At 38.3% G+C, this 20,683-nt stretch overlaps 1 protein-coding gene across 2 annotated transcripts; it reads right to left on the bottom strand.

Annotated features, from left to right (window-relative positions):
• Nucleotides 1-972: 972 nt before the first annotated feature.
• Nucleotides 973-20,479, bottom strand: LOC108678874. 2 transcript variants are annotated; one of them, XM_018167373.2, is made up of 15 exons: nucleotides 19,406-20,479; nucleotides 18,638-18,827; nucleotides 18,288-18,482; nucleotides 16,097-16,239; nucleotides 15,522-15,789; nucleotides 14,219-14,344; nucleotides 13,723-13,932; nucleotides 12,790-12,934; nucleotides 12,315-12,486; nucleotides 11,395-11,551; nucleotides 10,779-10,929; nucleotides 8,188-8,438; nucleotides 8,049-8,148; nucleotides 6,754-6,861; nucleotides 973-6,434 (listed from the first exon to the last, which is right to left on the bottom strand). In XM_018167373.2, the coding sequence occupies exons 1-15, from the start codon at nucleotides 20,422-20,424 to the stop codon at nucleotides 1,783-1,785; spliced, it is 7,887 nt and encodes a 2,628-aa protein (XP_018022862.2). In that variant the 5' UTR covers nucleotides 20,425-20,479; the 3' UTR covers nucleotides 973-1,782. The 2 variants fall into 2 exon arrangements, with proteins under 2 accessions (XP_018022862.2, XP_047736998.1); XM_047881042.1 differs by having other exon boundaries at nucleotides 12,790-12,919.
• Between the last annotated feature and the right edge of the window lie 204 nt (nucleotides 20,480-20,683).

Here is a 20,683-nt window from a genome sequence, read left to right as displayed (position 1 = left end):
GTACCGGAAAGATAATCGAGAATCGTGGCTCTTTGTAGGTCTGTTATCTAGGTACCAACAGATGAAAGAGTTAGCCTTACGCTGTCCATTACTGTCGCAGTGGCTATTGAAGCGTTTAAGTTTGGTTGATTGCATGAAACTTCTTTGTTAGTGGATTTGGAAGGTTAAATGTTGGAACAAATACGTTGGGTATCTGCGACTCCAACTGATGAGTTTCTACAGAGCATTCCTGTGACAACACTAATACAAATTTACGCCATGACGAACTTGGGATTTGAAATTCTTTCGTTGCCAACGATTCAAACTTTATTAACATTCTGATCGCGACTTATGATAATAAAATCATTCAGAATCGTTCGTTCAGACATTTTACCAATATAGTTCACAGAAATTCCGTTGAGAAGTCGTCGACTGTGGCATGGCATGCAGCTGCAACAACGACTTCCGCTCGGCAGTTTTGCTGTAGTTCCTCAGGTCAGAGATTTGCCAACATGAGTCCTAACTATGTCAACCAAGCTGAGAGACGGAAACTCCTATTGACCGGAAAGCATCTATGTTTCTGTCAAGCAAGAGTTCGCAGCAACTTTAACCGGAAACAGTTGGGTTTTGGCTCACGACATAGGGAATGTCAGAACAGCGGCTCACCTGAGAAATGAAGTGATGTGAACGGAAGCGTGCGTTTGTATACGGAGAGTTCTACGCGGTTTGGGAAACTATGTACGCGTTTGAAATAACACACTTCAATTCAGTTCTCATGATAACATGAACCACAAAAATGATGTTTTAATCAGTCGAAATACTTCGCACATGTATAACTTTCCTTTTCATATTTTCTGGCATGTTTGTGACTTCACTTTTATAAAATAAGGACTCTATTCGTTTTCGATGTAATTGAAATACTAGGTTGAGTTTTATTTGCAGCCAAACCTATCGAAATACTGGCTCAAGAAGGACAACAAAGAAAACTAATGATAATATTATAAAACATATATTTACACTCCATTGAATAACTTGGCTCACGTCGAAAAATCAGAATGTATAACATTGAACGAAATGAATCCCAAACGATTAATGCTTAAGAAACCAAAGATTTAGGATCAATCATAGTCGCGAGAATAACTTAGTGGCTTGACAAGGTTATGTTTGGTACATAAAAAAACGCTGATACAATGCCGAATAAGAACACCGTACCAACAAATGCATTCAACGAAAAAAAAGACGCGTAATTGCCAGAAACATTGATAGGAATTGTCAAGAATTCCTGTCAATTACATTTAATACACAAAGGGAGATGTGCAACAAAGAGCCTGTTAATAAAATTACATCGCGTGCAGGTTTAATTATTTCAAGCACCGTTTTATACAAGAAAAGAAACGCATTAATTGATCATTATTTGCCAATGCAAATATGGCTGTACAAAATGAACAAAACGATGTAAAAATAATTGAACAAACGAAAAACATAAACGGCGTTTATGCAACAAAAATGCCATTATTATTATTATTTTCAAAGCTTAAATCTACAGGAAATGAGACCAGTTACGGAAAGCAGCGTGGCCGTCGAAGGATAACCAGCGACGAGCAGCTAAACAGATAAATGCAAGGGTAATCAACTTTAAACCATACACAAATCAACGAAACCAAGATTCTTTTCGTATGGATAAACCTTCAATTATTGCTCACTTGTTCATTTTTTTAAACAAATTTCACTCTCGTTTTGGCTAAAGAAAAATGAGTCGAGCAATTGAACACAGAGATTTCCTGCAGAAGCCAGAGGCCAAATTCAGTGATAAAGCCTCTTACTCGCCCGTCGTTGGACGCGAACAGGAGATCGACTGCGAAGTTTTTTGGCTGCAGGAACATTTTCCGCATCAAAACTGCTGCTTCTCCTTCTGCGCCGTTTCTTCAAATCTGTGAAATCAAAGTCGTCATCACTGCTGTCGGGTTTTTCCAATTTTGAATTACTTGGTAGAGAAATATTGCGACTAGAAATTTTGTTTTCGTTGATTAGAGGAGAAGTGGCCAGGTGCAGCATGGATGAAACACTGGGCGATGCAAGGTTTGGGTGCAGATGTGACTTGGGGCTTTGTTGAGGCGTGTCAGTGCCACCAACGCGTATGAACGTCTTCAAGGTAGGAGATCCTTGGACGCTCTCAACCCGCCACATGTTTTCAATTTTCTTAGAAGATGAACACAAGATCGCCGGAGGTTTTTTAACAGAGTTGGACGTTACACTTGGTATAATTGGCACTGGACGCTTGGCTTGTGCCATGGGCGACTGCCGCACGGCCTTAGAGTTCGGAGAAGCACCAACAATTTTTTGGAAAACTTCAGGAGTTATACTTAAATCTTTGGACATGTGACGCGTGAAACGAAGTGAAGTCAAAAATGAGTCGTTGTTGAGTTTCTTCCTCTTTTTCTTCTCACTTGATTTTCCCTCGCTGCGTGTATGGGGATTGCTCAACACGCTTGAGTTAAAATCGCTTGCTGTAGTGTCCAATGATTCACCCGAAACGTTGCTCCGACTCACTTGATACTCATCGCCACTCTTCTTGAATTTTAGTTTAACTGTTTTCTTCTTGACTCGTTTTTTCTTGTCAGCACGATACCTCTTACTCTCCAAAGGTTCTTGAAAGTTATCAACTGCTTTTGACAATGATTCTTCCAATAACTTCTCTCTAGTTCGAACGGGTTTGGTTTGCTTCCAGTCGCTGGGAGTGCTAACGGCTACATCTAATACGAGAGGATCAGCTTTAAACTGAGACCGAGGTCGCTCGACCGAAGATAGGAATTTATCTATCTTGAACTGAGGTGGTTTCTGCGATAACGAACAACTGTCCTGTTTGCCATCTAAGCTACTTTCAGCATCCAAAGCACTGTCGTCTGAGGGGAAGTCAACGTATGAAGTGACGGCACGATTGCGCATTGGCCGACGCCCCAGCGAGAAATTAGCCACGTTCTGGAAAGGAGTTACGCCCAGACTACGATCGCACTCCAGGCTATTAGATGAAAACACACTTCCGACATTGGGCTGCAATTCTTGATCACTATCGATTTCCGTACGTTTGCAATAATCAATTTTTCCCGAGGAGCAAACGTTTTTATTTGTGACGCTCTCTTCATCAATATCATCGAAATCGTCGATATCAGTCCAGTCCAACAGCTTTTTATTACACCTAGTGCGTCGTTGACTACGTTCAGCTGGCATTTCATATAGGTTTTCTTTTTCAGGTTCTTCCGTGTCTTTTTCTAATATTTCTCCTTTATTTTTCATTGGAACTTTTCTCCGAGGAGTTTCAACATATCTCTTGGCCATAGATGACACTTTTCCGTACTTATTTAATTGAAGATCTTCATCAATAGAGCTTTCCTCATCAGAGAAATCATTCCACTCCTCACAATAATCAATGAAATGAGAGCGAGAAATACGTCGAGAAGAAGTCTCAGGTTTGTCGTTAGTCAAAAGTGATGAGATTTGTCGTTTTCGTCGTTCAGTTTTCCGTCCTTCAGGTATTATTGGAGCTGTTGAATTTGAACTAGACGAAGAGCTGTTGCGGTCCAAACCATGAGAAGAACGAGATTCGTCAAGGCTGATGTCTGATATCGAGAAATTTGATCCTGCATCACTTGATGGCTGACGCTTCCTTCTTCTCCCTCTTCTTCCTGCAGATGCTCCGTCTGAACTTGTATTTCTTAAAGAATTTTTGACATTTGTACCATTGGTGGATTTATGATCTGTGCCATGTCGACGTTTCCTTGTTGCAGGCCTCTTGTTGCGTGAGGCAGGTTGTTCTGTACATGCTTCGATGACATTTACCTCGTCCACATTATTATTTTCCAAAAAATCCACGGCACTATTGATGCATGGCGATCGTGCATCAAGTTTTCCGTTTTCAGTTACTAAATCTGGTTCGTTATCACTTGCAGTTGCATTACGCACCGTTTTGACACTAGATTCTCCAGTTAACGAAGTACGGCGCTTTGGTGACAAAACAGCATCATTGGGATTAACTTCGTCAGACGTTATTTTGTCCTTGGTATCCAAAGAACTAACTGACGCCATCTCAGTAGACTTCGATTCAATTAAGATGTTCGGAACGAGGGAAGTTTCCATGGGCTTTGTATGATGAGGCATATCCATAGATGGAGATTGCCTGTCACCACCAAGAGTTTCATTACTTATCGTCTTGATAGTATATTCTGCAGTTAACGAAGTAAGACGCTGTGGTGATAAGGCAGCATCATTGCGATCGACTCCATCACGCGTGAACTCGTCTTCAGGGTCCATACATTTGATTGGCGTCACCTCAGGAGACTTTGATGATTTATTCAAAAGGTTCGGAACGAGGGAAGTTTCCACGGGATTCGTATGATGAAGCGTTTCCAAAGATGGGGAATGCCTGCCTTCAGAACTAAGAGGAGTAGAGGATGCAACCATCGATGAAAGTGACGTCGAAGAAAGGCTTACAGGAGGGAGGGTCTCATTGTAGTGCCGACCTAACGTCAGAGCAGACAGACATTTTTCGACCGAGTTTTTGATCGTCGGAGAAATTTCAATTTCTGGACTGCTGTAGCTTGTCTCGTGATTGTGTTCCTGATTCAACCAATAATCATTGGTTTGGATAACCTGTTCATCGGTCTCGATCATAGCAGATATATCGAGCAAAGGCTGAATATTGCACGTTTTTGTAACGGAGAGATCCTTTGCGTACAAACTATCATTCTCAAGAAACGTAATATCGTTTGTCTGCGACGATACAGAAGGCAGGCGCTCAACATATGCGTTACTTTCCAGCTTCAGATTGTCGTTAAGAATTGACTCAGCATTAGCACACATTTGACCATCAAGTAAGCTTCTCGTGAACAACATATCGTTGGCAGATAAAGTCGGTACTTCTTCAGGGCCGATGCTTTCTTCAGTCATTCGATCCAAAATAGTAAAAAATTCATCTAATGTAACTGGCGACTTCGAATTGCGTAGAATAAACCTAGAAGCAGAAGAAGGATCTATTTCCGTTCCATTAACATTAGCGCCTGAAACTCCGGCATCTGCTGATTTGCACACAGTCCTTTTCTTGAGTGTAGTAGTTTGATGTTTATCAGGAGACGGTGGAATTTCACTCATAAGTCCAGAAATATTGGACGGCAGACAATCATTAGAATCTTTGGAAAGGCGAGAACCGGTGTGCGTACCAAGTGATTCAGACTTTGGAGTTATATCAGATTCTAATTTGTCGGAAGAAGATTCCTTGGAGGAATCACATAAATCCAAGCCATGGTATACAGTTGCGTTGTTCTCTTGCATGTCGGGTGATGCGATCGAGCCATCAGTAGAATCCCTATGCAGAAGAGAAAATTGCCGTTTGTCAGGGCTTGGGACTATCGCGTGAATTGGGTCCACCCTTGAGTTCCCTTTCGAAGGGCTCATTATGACAAATGGTGTGATTTTTTTATCACGAATGCGGGACGAAGTAAAATTTTCACCGGAGTCACGCGTATATCTGGCAGGGGATTTTGAAGAGGGAAAAGCCGGTGATTTGGCAGGGGTTTTGACGGGGCTGAGGAATGAGGCACCGCTTTTACCGCATGAAAAAATATCGGGACTGAAAACCGCGTGATTACGGGGAGTGCGGAAAACGAGCAGAGGCCGCCGTGAGGGAGTCACGCAAGTGCGAGGAGTGCGTGAACAGCTCGGATTTTGCGGTGCACGTGTCGGTGTTTTCAATATGCTTTTAGGGGTTGTGGCACAACTGGCATTTGTATTAGCTTTGCTGGGTGTGTTCAACAGACTAAACTGAACCCGTTTACTAGGCGTCAATATTTCTGAAAAAGATTCCAATGAAATAAGACGGTCGTTGTCGCTTGATCGGCGTTTTGGCGTGCACGGTGACTTGGCATGAAAATGTTGGTTTTTTTGAGAGCTGTAGCGTACAGATTTAATAGGAGTACCCGAAGAAGAGGCTCTGGTAACTTTCTTGAGTGGCGAGTCAAGTGAGAGAGTTCTTGAAACTTTTTTTAAAGGAGACGTGTGTTCGTCATTGAAGCTTCGAGTGACTCTTCTATTGGCAGGACTGAGTCCCAATGTTACAGATTTCAACTGTACATTATTTTCAAATTGATCGAAATTAAGAGCACGACGCAGACTTCTACGCCTATCAAGTTTTGTTTCAACATTCTTAGTCGCATCCGTGGCAAGAGAAGCAGAAGTAAAAATTTTGGAGAATAGAAAACTTGACGCAGTAACATTTGCATTTGCGTGAGGCTGCTGAGAAGAGTCGCAATTCAAAGATGTGCTGAGGACTTTTTCGGAACAGTTGCTCTGCAGTCGCTGCGCGAGGAGAGTGGTGCGAGCTCGCGCACAATTCCGAGACTGCGCTCCAGAATAGAAAGACGTTCGGCCTGTCATCGGTCGCTGGCTTGAAAGAACACTTTCACCTGATAGAAAAATATTTTAGTAAAAATAAACTAAAAACTAAGTATAATGTTTTATACGTACTTTGCGTATTTCAACTAACTAACTTTGCTTTCAAATAAGGAAAAATCATCCATTCAAAAAGTCCAGAAAATTTTGGACAACTTTGAGCACCGTTTAGGATACGAGATATTGATGTCAGGAAATGGGAACTGTGATGGCTTTTAATTTAATCATTATATTGGCACTTTAAACCATACCTCTCCTTCAATTACTAAATTATGATCGAATAGGTGTTAAATCTGAAGGGCATTCAGAACTTAGCAAAGCAAGAAAACTGACCTTTAAGCTCGGGACTCTCAGCAACGACCGGCCCTCCATCACTACGCCGCATTGCCGACAAGGAGCGACCAATGAGATGAGACGGCGTGCATGGCGCCAAAACTCCACCTGATACACGACACAATTCAACACGCTCTTAGAGATACAGAAATCAAGGAGCAACCAATGAGATGAGACGGCGTGCAAGGCACCAAACCTCCACCTGATACACGACACATTCCACACGCTCTTAGAGATACAGAAGTCAAGGAGCAACCAATGAGATGAGACGGCGTGCAAGGCACCAAACCTCCACCTGATACACGACACATTCAACACGCTCTTAGAGATACAGAAGTCAAGGAGCAACCAATGAGATGAGCAACCACGGCGCCAAAGCTCCATCTGGTACATGACACAGTAGTAGTAGAAGCAGTATAACGGTTTGCTAGCGCTTCAGGTATCAAGCTATTTCGCACCGGAGGTCAAAATATAACATCGCCAGAAGGCGGAAGGTTTCAATTATTCAATATTTCAAATTAATCATCACCCACTAGGGGCGGAAGGTCTCCATTGTCCAGCCCGCTGAAGCTGACTCGAGAGAAGCAGCGTTAGCATCTCAAAGAGATTAAGTGACAAGGAGGGACAGGTGAAAAGCAACAGAAACTAAGACACTCGAACAAGAGGTCGCTTACACGGGACGTCGGCCGCCTGCACGAGAGAGACAGTGAAGGGAAATGTAAGGAATCCTACCTACACAGTCGACACGCTCTTAGAGATACAGAAGTTAAGGAGCGACCAAGGAGATGAGCAACCATGTCGCCAAACTCCACCTGGTACATGACACAGTCGACACGCTCTTAGAGATACAGAAGTCGCACATACTGGAGAATCATCTTTAAAAAGGCATCTTCAAGTTAACTGCGAATAAACGTAAATATATATTTACATTATCGTGCGGCCTATGTAATAAAACAGTTGGATGTACAATTATTACCACGAAATAGATCATAATTATGACATAATGAAATGTTTTGGCTCAAACGCCAATACTACTCTTCAGAGACGAGGATTGCAAGTAACAAGGTCCAGTGAAATCAGAGGCAGCAAAAGGACACCCATGTCTGGCACGCTAAACGAGCAGGAATTAAACTAATTACTAATTAAACGGGGATGTAATTAAAGAAGAGTAATTCAACAGGGATGAATGCAGAACTGGCAAATAAAGAGTGATAAATTATTATTAAATTAAATATTATTAATTAATTAAAAATTACATAAATTATAGATTTAGGCGTTTGTGATGATTAAGTAACCTGCACTGGCTGATGGTCTGAGACGACGACCAGGTGTTATGGGTGATGCAAGGAGATCGCTCTTGTTCGGCGTGAAGAGCTCGCTTCCCGACTTGGGTCCCTGACGTGGCGTGAAGAGCTCGCTTCCTGACTTGGGTCCCTGACGCTCGTCTTCCTGTCGGTTATAGCTACTTTTTCGCCTTCTAGTGCGTTGCTCTTCCCTGGGTAAGATAGAGAATTTTCTAACTTTTGCAGGGCCTTGCGAGGAGTCGTCAGAATTCTGCACACTACGACGACGCTTCTGTGGCTGTGGAGTCACTAAGGAGCTTTGGCTTCTCTTCAAACCATTGCTGCGGCCTTCAAAGAGACTGCGACGAACGTTGTTCTTGCCTTTAGTTTTTGTGTTCGTGCCTGCAGTTGAGTGAGAGGTTACAAGATGCCAGGGTATTATCATATGTCATGTTATGATAATGAAATAGATACTTGATAGCATAATATCAGTAAACACTATCACTTTCAAGTGTTATAAACATGTATAATTGTATAAATACCGTTAGTGACGAAATTTTTCGTACATCCCTTTCTTTTCAATATTTTCTTGAATATCTCTAAAATTAATGGATGTACGAGCCTAAGATTTGATTGAGCTAAGCAGTATGTAATAAGAATACTAACACGACATTTCCAGAACGAAGTGTAATTTCGAAACTTTTTAACTTGCAAAAATTCCCAACACCTTCAGACACAATTATTCATACAGTTGGAAAATACTAACATTGTCGCAATTTTAATAATCAATGGCATATCCTTCATTTGGATAACCTTCAGCAGTCTCTTTCTACTGTTTTTGATGATATTCACAGTGGTCTCTGGTTGAATATTATCCCGGTGACATTATTATTGGTGACGTCATTCAAGAGGTGCCGGTTCCTGCAATTTGACTGCAAACTTAAGATGAACAATACGAAGGAACTCTGTGTAGACTTGAGAAGCAAAATTATTGACCTACACAAATCTGGCGCAATGGTAATGAGTGCATTTCGAAAAACAATAGAGTCAGTGATGAATAAGTTTGTACAGTTAGGTACTGCACACATGTTGCCCGGAACGAGGACCGAAGCCAAAATTATCGGAATATTCAGTTCAGCAGTTGCGTCGTGAGGTATATATGATTCCAAGAGTGGTATTGAAGGACACTGCCAATAGATAAGCCAGTGAAGGAACAAGCATGAATCAGCGGACCACAAAGCGTTGTCCCAACAAGAATGGCCTGCATGGATGCAGACCTTGATGAGTCCCACTTCACACCTGAGGTCATGTTGCTGCTCGTTTGAAATTCGCAAGATCTCACGTGGACAAAGAAGAAGTATTATATTATTATTACCAAGTATCATAGAGTGTCGCGAAAAAATTGAAGTATTCGGAGATCACAATACAAGGAAGATTTGGCACAAAAAAAGGGACGCTTTCCTTCTGAAGGACACAATCCCAATAGTCAAGCATGAGGTGGGTCAATGATGTTTTGAGCTTTGTTTATCTTCAAGTGGCACAGGGAAGTTGGTTCCAATTGATGGAATAATAAACTAAGATGTTTAAAAATCAATTTCGAAAGGAAATTTGCAAAAATTCACTCTAAATTTGGGTCTTGAACAGCGGTGGATCTTTCAGAAAGATAGTGATTTGAAGCATATATTGGAAGATACAACCTTAATACATTTTTATTAATAGCCTAATAAAATGAAGGTGCCTGGTTCTTCCATGGCCAGCAAACGGCCCTGACTTGAACCCAACTGTGAATTGTTGGCAAGAATTGAAAGTTAGAATCAATAATGATAAACAAGCCGCATTTGAAAATGGGATAACATCGAACCAGAGACCACTGCGAAACTCATCAAAAATTATACAAAGAGACTGCTGGAGGTTATCAAGATGAAAGGATATGCCATTGATTATTAATATTGCAACTATGTCAGTATTTTCCAACTGCATGAATAATTGTGTCTGAAGGTGCTTGGGAGTTTTTGCAGGTTAAAACGTTTTGAAATTAAATTCTATTCTGAGAATGTAGTGTTATTTTTCCTATTATATAGGTACTGTTTAGTTCAATCAAATCTTAGGCCGATACATTCATTAATTTTAGAGTTATTGAAGAAAACATTGAAAATGAAGGGGTGTACGAATAATTTCGTAGCTAACTGTAGATATGGATGAAAATTTAAAAATGAATGGAATTTCAGAATATTGCACGAGATGAACATAAATTTATTGAAACTACATAGAAATTGTACCAAGCTCACTAATAGTACTAAAAAGAAGAGGACAGAAAAACATACTTTATTTCTGTTTAAAAAAAATCACAAACCTTGAGAGATGATGGGGCTTTAAAAAGTACTGAATAGCAGGCAAAGACGAAAACCCTCAGTGAGTATTCAAACAATTAAATAATGTGAATTGGAAAAAATAGTCACGAGACATTGTTTTAGTTTAATCAGAGTATTGAAATTTGACAGTACACGTGAAAACAAATCTATGTTGCTTGCGGAATGTGATATGATGTTTATCAGCTGGGTACACACGAAAAAAGATCAGAACTGCTCGTCTGTCTTAATGTTTCATTTTAGTTATCCAATCGACTAACAAAATTTTGTATTTTTATTTTGAGCAAGAGGTCAGTGACCCAGTATAGTTTAATGTATTTTTTGATTTACGTTTCAATGTATTTATAGCTTTAATCCTAATGGGTTTTTTAACCTTGCACGTTGTCACTGGATGCGCGCGTGAGCCTCGCCATCCTGGAGCCAGGCACGAAGACCTGGCGCCCCTCCCCGCCCCCCAGCACCGCTATTTTGCTCCTACGGCGCCGCAGCACAGCACCGCCACCGCCGCTGCCAACCATGCTGCCCTGTCAATATATTACTTTTATAATTACATGCCCCATGCATATGATTACCATGTCTGATTATAACACTAGCAAAAAAACTATTTTTTGTTTTATCAATTTATTAACGCAACGGTTTCAATAGTTCCAACTAAGAAAAAATTAATTTTTCTTCAGGCTTTGCATATAACTTGATCGTCTTTATCAATAATGTTGTGAAGACTATCAGTCAGAGATACAAATAAGATTGTATGGCCTAGGATTGTAAAGCTTCGAACCAGATGGAACAAAAAACTCTCTAAAAAAATAACTTAGTATGTACTTACTGCAGTGAGTGACAGACAGCGCATTTTCTCGTCGATGAAAACTTGAGGTCACGAACGGACGGACAGACAGACGGACATGGCGATCACAATAGTGCATTTTTTCCATAAATGAGAAAATGCGCTACAAAGACTTTGCTATTTCACTCTGCATAAGAAGACTCACCGCGGACATGACGGAGGACTGGGAGCTTTGGAGCTGCTGCAGGGGCGGCGTGTCGGCGGTGGTGTTGACTGAGAGCGGCCCTGCTAGACTGGGTGGCACGGGCTGACCAAGCTCCTCAAAAATTTCCATGAGCACATCCGGCAGAGTATCTTCATAACTGTTAAATGATAATTAGTACAGAACATATGGAACATTACTTTAATTGATTTCAACAGATCTAGTACAAAATTGAATTGGGATAGTAAGTTAATATTTTGAACACGCTTGAATCAGGCAGCGAAGACTATCCCGCTAAAATACCTCACATCACCATATGGAATTATAAATCAGAGAGTTCATTTAATATAATCTTTCACGGTATGATTATGCTAAGCTTAGGTTTACATTAACGACAGACAAATTATTGTTATTCAAATTATTCAATTAATTATTAATCTATATAATTATTAAAATTAAAATATTAATATCAACGAAATATTGCAAGCAACTATCATTAAATAACACTTGATTATCATAGTTCTTTTTAGTCCAAATCAGTAGAGTGGAAAGAAATGGAAACTTATTTCCCTCGACATAAGCAAATAAAAACTTATGAACAATGATGACAAAAAAAATGTTGGTCGTATATTAAACTTTGTTAGGATAACTAAGTAACAAGAGGGATCACTCTAAAATATATTTTACAGCAGCAGTAAAAATTTACCGATGAACAAGCAAGCAAGCAGACGAACAACAAATTGTAATCAATTATATGCATAGAGGAGAAAACTCCCAATTAAACTACACAAAAAGAACAAGAAATCAAAATCAATCGAAGCAAGATCAGGCTATTCTTAAAGCAAAAGAAACACGATAATAAAATTAATCAAATCAAAAATAGAAAGAATCCTAATCAATTTAACCCAGAATAACTAACTCACTTGACCAGGATGGTTTGGTTGAGAAAGAACGTGGTTGTGTTGGGGTTGAAGTTAAGGGTGATGCCTCTGAGGAGTCGCAAGATCTCCTCAATGTGAGCCTCCCTCTCGGCGCCGCGACGATCTTGTTCCTGACCAACCGTCTCTGTAGATGACTCGCTTCCAGAAGAATATCCTGATACAAAACTTTGGTTAATTTAATCTAAATAATTAACAGTGAGGTTTCACTAACAAAGTTATAGTTATATTAAAAGACACACAAGATGAGATATGAGTTCCTAATATGGGAAAAAAAATAAATCAATGTTCCTGGCAAAATATAAATGGGAAACTAACATTACTGTTCCAACACTTGTCAGCCCAATAAGTTCCCAATCAACTAAGAAAATAAAAAAATATAGTTAAATACATTGTGTCAATATAGTATGAAATGAGGAAAGAATCACACAAGGGAGAGAGCTCTGGCTACATAACTGACCCATTAACCACATTGTTTCGAGGTGCAAAAGAGTGTGCAGTTCGTATTGCTGTAGCTGGTAATCTCTTGGCAGCGCTGCAATATCTCGGCTTGTCAGCATCACTCCAGCAAGCACCTCACGTAGACCAAGCTGAATGGGAGGTGTCTTTGATAATGAAAATGTCCACGGAACATCAGTTTCAACTTAAAATCAAGACGGAATCATGCAGCAATAGAAACTGGAGATTCTAATTCTAATCACAAACATCAAGTTACACGTCATTCAATCGCAAGATAAATTAAAACTAATATAGAAATGAAAACATGAAAATTTTTTATACATCAATATATCAAGAGCGAATTACAAATTGGCTGAAGTTCTTGAGTAGACTGAGGCTAGACAATCATAAATCATTTCATGGACGTGGGCTAAAAACTTTTGCAAGAACGTTATTTTAACTCCAAAATCTATTATGGCAATTTTTTGTTACATTTGCTTCCTTAATGAGTAGTCTTTGCCTCAATTCAAGTTTCTTGCGTGTACACGTCGGGAAGGGTTCTAACCTTGAATGTAATAGTTAAAGGAGATCAAACAGTTCAAAGGATATATTTCCATAATAAGGAAATTTCCTAAAGTCATACCATCATATCATGAGTTAATAGTGAAAATATAGTTCTAAGATTTAATTTGGTAATTACTGATGAGCTGTTGCATGCTAATTGCATGAATTATATTACATATCTGACAGCTGCTCAGCTCATATAATTCCTAAGCTTTTTTGTGAAGACTAATGGACTCTGAATTAATTATCATTCATCAATCATGAATAAGTGACATTTGAAAAGTGTTGAGCAATGAAAAAAATTTGTTTACGGAGAAGAATATGGTTTTCGCAGGAAATTAGCCTCTGATATTGGTTAAATAGTAATATGAAATGCAAACTGCTAGCTCACCCCAGATGGAGCCGAGGTAGTGCCAGTGCCATCAGTGGCTCCTGCGCCTGACGTCTCAGACGCAGACCGCACGTGCATGAGAGCAAGATTGATGATCGTCTGAGCAATGCCGAAGATGTCAGAGTTTTCAGTGGTGTCGTTTTCAACACCAGACTTGCCAGTCACCGACTCCCGTAGGTTAATGAGACTCTGGGTCACAGTGACAGCGTCCTGATGATTAGAAGGAATATATGGCATCAGCATGCAGCAGAAATACTATCTATGAGTAACTTTTCAGTGCCAACTTGCGCTGGTGTAGACTTTTCAAGCATATTATGGATGTCACTAAGTCAACTAAATAACTCATCAAAGTTTTTCACAATTTTATAGGACATTTCATTCCAGAATTCAACTTGTAACTAACAAGAAAAGAAATTCATTTCAAATTTTATCTCAATTACTTATGGAACATAAATAATCAATCGAGGATATAACAAAGATTATTTTCAAAGCAAACCGTAGTGTCCTGAATGTTGCTGAGGGCGCTGCTCATGATGGCCTGTGATTTCTGGGAACGTAAGCTGGATTGGAGAGCTCGTCGCTTCTGAGCAACTTCCTGCTCTTCCTCCTCATCACGTTGCTCCTGAGTGGGAAAAAATAAGAAAATTAACATGTTAATATTCATGAAGAAATTTCCATGTTAACACTAATGAAGCTATTTCCAACTAGCGGAATTGTTTACACAGCCATAGACAACCTCTATTGATCTATTGATGTTACAACAATTATTCATTCAACTTCTCGGCTGAATTTACATTGGCAAGCAACGATGCTGACGGTATGTGGCATTCACCAAAAAATATTCACTGCTAATTTATAAGTTCATCAAACATTAAAACCAGAATTGAAAGACCTGAAAATTTGATTCAAAATAATGTCGACAAATGTTGACAAAAGAAACTGAATAAATAAAAAAACTTACTATTTGTATAATCCAAGTCTAAAATTATTAGTATAACCTATATCTTACTCAAGCTTAGCATATATCAAATGATCATTAGACAGTGGAGCAGAGCCAACACTTTGCTAAAAACAAGGTCTCTGGAGTGTCAAAAGCCAGTCAAAACGAGTCATTCTTAGCAGCAAACAAAAGGAACTTTAGCAATACTACAATTAAGAGAAGTATCAATTATCCAGATCTAAGCGTCTATGGACAGAAGATACCTACTAGCTAATGTGATGAAGTGGTGCAGGCAAATTTCAACAAGTTGAAAGCAAATAGTGAGGTCATGAAGTAATTTACTGGATGCAAAGATTTCAAGGAGAGGCAGAACCTTTAGCAAGGCAGAATAATTGGTGCATCACTCCCTCAACCACAGATATAAAGTCCAAATATGATGATAATAAAGTTGAGAACCAATACATCACTCTCTCAATAGGTTGTAAACTTTGAACTTTGGAAACCTAGGAGATTGTCCAGGTGGTATGCATTTCAAAAAGAGTGTGTTATATAAATGTAATCACTACAAAATACAGTCCCCCTGAAAAAATTACTAGTATGCTGAGCTTTTGGCTCTATTAACCATAAAAATGTCCAAGTTTTATTATAGTTCAACTTCAGTTTGATAGCTCAATCAAAATCAACATACATGTGACTGAATTTATTAGATAGAGCCAGGATAAAAGCAGATGTGGCTAAAAAACTAGAACATCATTTTCTACTGAACGCAGGGCCTATCAGTGACAACAAAAAGTAAGCAGGAAAATAAATATTACATCAAGTGTAATAAAATCCTTTCCATGTAAAATGAATAACAAACCTTGACTTTCTGTTGAGCTGTTACGATTTTACTCTTATTGACGAGTTGAAGAGCACGAGACACAGTCTTGACAGGCTTACTGAAGGCTCCTGCAGTTCCTTGACTCAAGGGTGCATGCTTGGGGTTCAGCACTGTTGCCCCAGATCCCTTGCTTATTACAGGCACAGATGTAGGCACTTCAGGATCACTTATATGGTGGGAGAGCTGAGGACAACATCGTCGCTGAGCGCGGTTTAATAGGGCCAGCTGCATACGAGACAACACATTCCTGGCAAAAAGGAAAGTGTATGGTAGTATCTATTATTAGGATCTCTTGATAACAAAGTTCCATGACATGGTCTCGAAACTGAGGGTGAAAACAGATCATGGATTATAAAAAAGATACAATCAGCATTATTGCTATTTTTACATCTCATTGAATGCAAAGTTTACAAATATTCTGGGTTAGCAAAGAACAATTTTAATTTAATCAGTAAAAAATCAGTGGTCTGAACGACAAGTTTTTGTAAAATGCCTAGTCATGAGGAGTGAATTAACTCAAGGAATCACAAAACAGAGCAAACTTCTTCATTTACCTGCAAGTAAGACCAGGATCCGGTTTGGGCAAAGCAGCTGGGCAGTACCAGGGTTCTAGCATTGACTGCCTGAAGTTAGCAGAGCAGCCAGGAATAGATGAATTAGTGCTGGAAGCAGCCTTGACGTTCACTCCTTTGCCACACTGAAAAAGATTGAAGTTAGACTGATATCGAGACGATACTATTGGCATAGAAAATAATTTATGAAGTTGCAAAGGCTTAACATAATACACAATAAATAATCAGATCACACAATGCACTTTTGCCCAATTTCAAATGGAATTATCACATTACAGAAAATACAGGGGACTCTGCAGTATATCAAGAGCAGCATGTGACATACAATTCCGCCCACTTATCAATGCAAATGTGCAGTCAAGGTGGACAGCAACTGCTAATCCTTTTTGTCCATAGGAGGTACTGGTAATCAACAAATGGTGGCAAACAATGAATATGGACCTCCAATTCCTTAACCCTTTAGTGGGCAAGCATTGAAATATTCAGAAATTAAAATTTCAGTAACCATTTCAAGAAAGTAAGAAGTATTATACAATATATTTATTTTTGTGAATTTTTGCAAATTTTGCCTATTGAAGGTTTAAATCGCACTTGAAGAATTCAATAAATGCGATCAGTACAAAAAATTTTTCTTTATAATTAAAATTCAGTTTAAGCAAATGAAAAATTAGAAACATAAAAATTTAATTTAATTAAATTTAATCAAGTTGCAAAAATAAATAAATATATATATTGATACTTCCAAATTTTGAAGAAAATGCGGAGAGAGCGTCAGTTCCATTGTCCAAGTCAAAACCTTCATTTAAATGCTCATATTTCTATTTGTGGACTTTGCTGCTGGTGATGCTATAGATAGAACGATGGTCAGATAATTTGTGATTGACTGAGGCATTATAAGGATGCCTCAAAAACAAACAGGAAGCCGTGGTGAGGGTTTTTGTGGCGCAATTTCAAGTGATCATATATGGTAACTTACCCGAGAAAGGGTTAAATTTGGCATATTGATGAGAATTTCCAATTGAATAGCAAACTAAGAGCATGATATGACAAGGAAAGATTTAAAAAATATACAAGGTTCGTACCAGTATTTCCATGGTTTGTAAAAAAATTCCATGACTTTTCCATGACTCTCCATGACCAATATAATTTTCCAAGACTCATATACAACAGGTTTACAGGGCTTGTGCCGGTATTTAGAAAGAAATTTTCATTACTCTACATGACCATCAATATAATTTTCCAAGACTCAAATACAACAGGTTTATCACAACTGAAAGACTAACTGTGCATAATCTATCATCTCCTACCGTTGATAAATAGCAAACGTGTAAATGCATAGCTCTTCAAAGCTGCTTCCCCATATTTGAGTTTGACACATCAAAGTCTTACGAGCACTATGTAGTATGTACATATCACCATACCTTCATGCTTTGGCCAGTCACGATAAGCTTCTATTCTTAACCATGAGTCATAAAATTTACACTTTTTTAGGCATGGTGATGTAGTAATTGCATGCTGAAGATGGAACGCTGCCCCTGCGGATCAAAAAGTTGTTGAATGCAACTGAGCTCGGTGACTGAGCTCACTCGATTGGTTCTCCAATCAGAATGCATGAAACAAGAGACTGCACAAACAGTAAACACATGCAGCACAGAAAAACACTTCCTTTTCTACTTCATTTGCAAATTTCATGACTTTCCATAACCTGACATGAAATTCAATGACTTTCCAGGCCTGGAAAATAAAATATCTAATTCTATGACTTTCCAGGTTTTCCATGACCGGTACAAACCCTGAATATAACTCAGTACTCACTGCAAAAAAGTGACAGAGAGCACATTTTCTCAAAATCAACAAAAACGTGAAGTCACGGACAGACGGACATTACAAGCACAATATGGCATTTTTTCCATAGATGAGAAAAATTCCATTCCTCTAAAAATGACAATAGATCAATATAATAAACCATAACTAACAGAAAATGGAGCTTATTCTTGCAAACATGATTCTTTGTGCTGTCAGAATCTTTTTAACTTCATTAATTTTTCCATTGTGTGTTTGGTAGATATTTAATATGATAAACATCCCCTGCATTCAATTTTTAACACAAAATGTCAACACAAGTCAGAGGCTGTAGAAGTAATTTGTCCATAAACATAAATTTTGTTCTCACATTAAGAGCTTTCTTGATAGCAGCCTTAGTGAAAGCCAGTAGTGGTTCAGTAGCAATAGCTACCAAGGAATCTTCAATGAGGTGCTGAGACAGTGGAGGCTGGGCTAGACCAGAGGAAGACAGCACAGTCAAGCAGCCTACACTGCCAATAAATGGAGAAAGAAGTCCAATTCCACCACATGTCAGTTGTAGGACCTGAAAAGAAAAAGATAAGCAAGTTTGGGCAACAAGTATATATTCATTCAAAAAAATCTATATTTTACATGACAAATTTTTTCACTTGAAACCTTGACAGTATAGTTTATTTATTTATTTGTAAAGGCAAACTAGGTTTAAAGAGAGTTTCTCACCAGTATTAAGCTCTGCAGATGCAAAGTAGTTAGTAGATCATCAAAATTAATTGAGTCTTTTGATGTGTCCGTTGCTTGGTGCCTCCGACAAAGCATGATTTGGCTGTTGATTGATGACATTGCTTTCACGGCTGCACTGCTTCTCTTAGCATAGCCAACAACATTCAATTCTTGCCATTCATGATTTATCCTATAAATGAAGAATTATCAATATTAAAAAACAATTCAAATGCAAGTGTCACATGCAAATACTGGTTAGTGGTAAACATCAACTAACACAGCTTCTAAAAACTTCAAGTAAAAACAAATATTATATTAACACATACATATAAATTAAAAATGGTATAATTTTATTGTGAATACTATACATTTCAATATATTTAGTAAAAATTCAATGTTTCAAAATCTGATAACTCAATTGAATTTGCATTATAACTTTTCAATATGGTAATAATGGTATAATTAGTTCACCTCTTTTTAAAAAAGAAACTAATATTTAAATGATGAGGAACATATTTACAAACTCAAAATTTATTTTTTCCAATGAAGTATTATCAAAATAAGAATACAAATTTGGTATACAAAACATTCTTTTGCTTTTTATAGGTACTAGAGTATTTTCTTTTTTTTTTTTTGCAACACTTTTCATAACCATAATATTAATTTAAGAGTTATCTATTATTTCAGAATTAAACAATACTAAAAAATATAAAATCCTATGAAATATATACTCAAATAAATGAATTTACAATCCTTAAATTTTCTTGCCTTCCTTGTAGAGTAAGAATCTCAAGCTTGATTCTTGCTGCAATTTTTGAATCATTCTTCCAAACAAGAAGAGGTCCAGGTTGAGGTTTTCTAGGACGTCCTAAACGAAGATTCTTCCCCTTGAAAAACCAAGACTTTTCCAAGCCATGTAGAAGCAGCTTCTGAGATTGGAAAACTTTTTGTCTTGAAGAGTTTGACAGTAGATCAGAACAATCCACAATAGAACTGATACAGTGGAGCGATCCATTGAATTTACCTAAATACTCATTAAGAGCAGTCAATACAGGCAAATCTTTAAACATTATTTGAGTAGGAGATGTGTCAATGAAAAACAGCCTGAAGCCTTTAACTTCTTCAAGTGCTTGCTGAGTGGCTTTTTCAAAAAATTTTCTTGGAAAATCTTCAGGGGTAGCAATATTTTCTCCACCAACAAATTCCTGCACAGCACCAGCATCTTGGGGAATTTTAGTAAAAACCACAATGGCATTAAAATTATCTAATTTTCCAGCTTTCAAGCCATTTTCTGCAAAGTGTGATTTTTTGGTTATTACTGGAGAGCTTACATCTGGCAAATCCCAGTTATAATCTTTCAAGGCTTCTTGTATAGCCTTGTTGAGAATAAAACAAGCGCTGTGCCTTTGAATTGCTCTAGAAGAGCTGTTCTGACTAGCATTTCGTTGAGACGTTCTTCTGGCTTCAACTTCGTGGCTATCATTTCGGTGGCTAGTTGAAAAATTTAGTTTCTGGGAGACTTCGGAATCAAACGTATCATAACTGAGTCGGTTGAAATCAACAAATGAATTGTTGGTTTTTCCAGGCTTGAATATTAACGAATCATAAAATTTTGAAGCCCACCGAACATCGGATCCATTTTGAGTTTGCGCGCCAAATTCAGTCAATAGCCGCAAACAACTTAATTTAATAGCGGCTTTTTGTAAATTCGAATCATTTTCAGATGTTGAAGATGCATCTAAGCAATTTAAATCAAATATAAATACTACTTGAGCAGAAGAAAACATGATGAACTCCCCTAATTTTCATGTTTCCGGCACTTCCCACACAGTACTGTACGAAAAAAACAATCAGCGCGGTTTACTAGCTAAAGTGTTGCAATATTACGTAAAAACCCTAGAATTGTGATCAAGAGATAAGTCGCAGTAAAACTTATGCAAGCCGTAAAACAATATACGCAATTGTACATAAACATTTTTCCATTGTAATTTTAGGCATCTTGATAGATTATGTATCTAAATATTATTTCGTTTTAAAGGTGAAATC

Source organism: Hyalella azteca, unplaced genomic scaffold (genome assembly GCF_000764305.2).
Source record: "Hyalella azteca isolate HAZT.00-mixed unplaced genomic scaffold, Hazt_2.0.2 contig6917, whole genome shotgun sequence".
Taxonomy (NCBI): Eukaryota; Metazoa; Arthropoda; class Malacostraca; order Amphipoda; family Hyalellidae; genus Hyalella; species Hyalella azteca.
This window is presented reverse-complemented; position numbering and strand designations above follow the sequence as displayed.

What these genes read in the sequence shown, in the direction of transcription:
- LOC108678874 (XM_018167373.2), bottom strand. Translation starts at nt 20,424, where the DNA reads ATGTTTTCTTCTGCTCAAGTAGTATTTATATTTGATTTAAATTGCTTA. An exon ending in ATCTGCAGAGCTTAATACTG is followed by an intron (nt 18,483 to 18,637) that starts GTGAGAAACTCT and finishes TTTTCTTTTCAG; the next exon opens with GTCCTACAACTGACATGTGG. An exon ending in GCAACATTCAGGACACTACG is followed by an intron (nt 13,933 to 14,218) that starts GTTTGCTTTGAA and finishes TCTAATCATCAG; the next exon opens with GACGCTGTCACTGTGACCCA.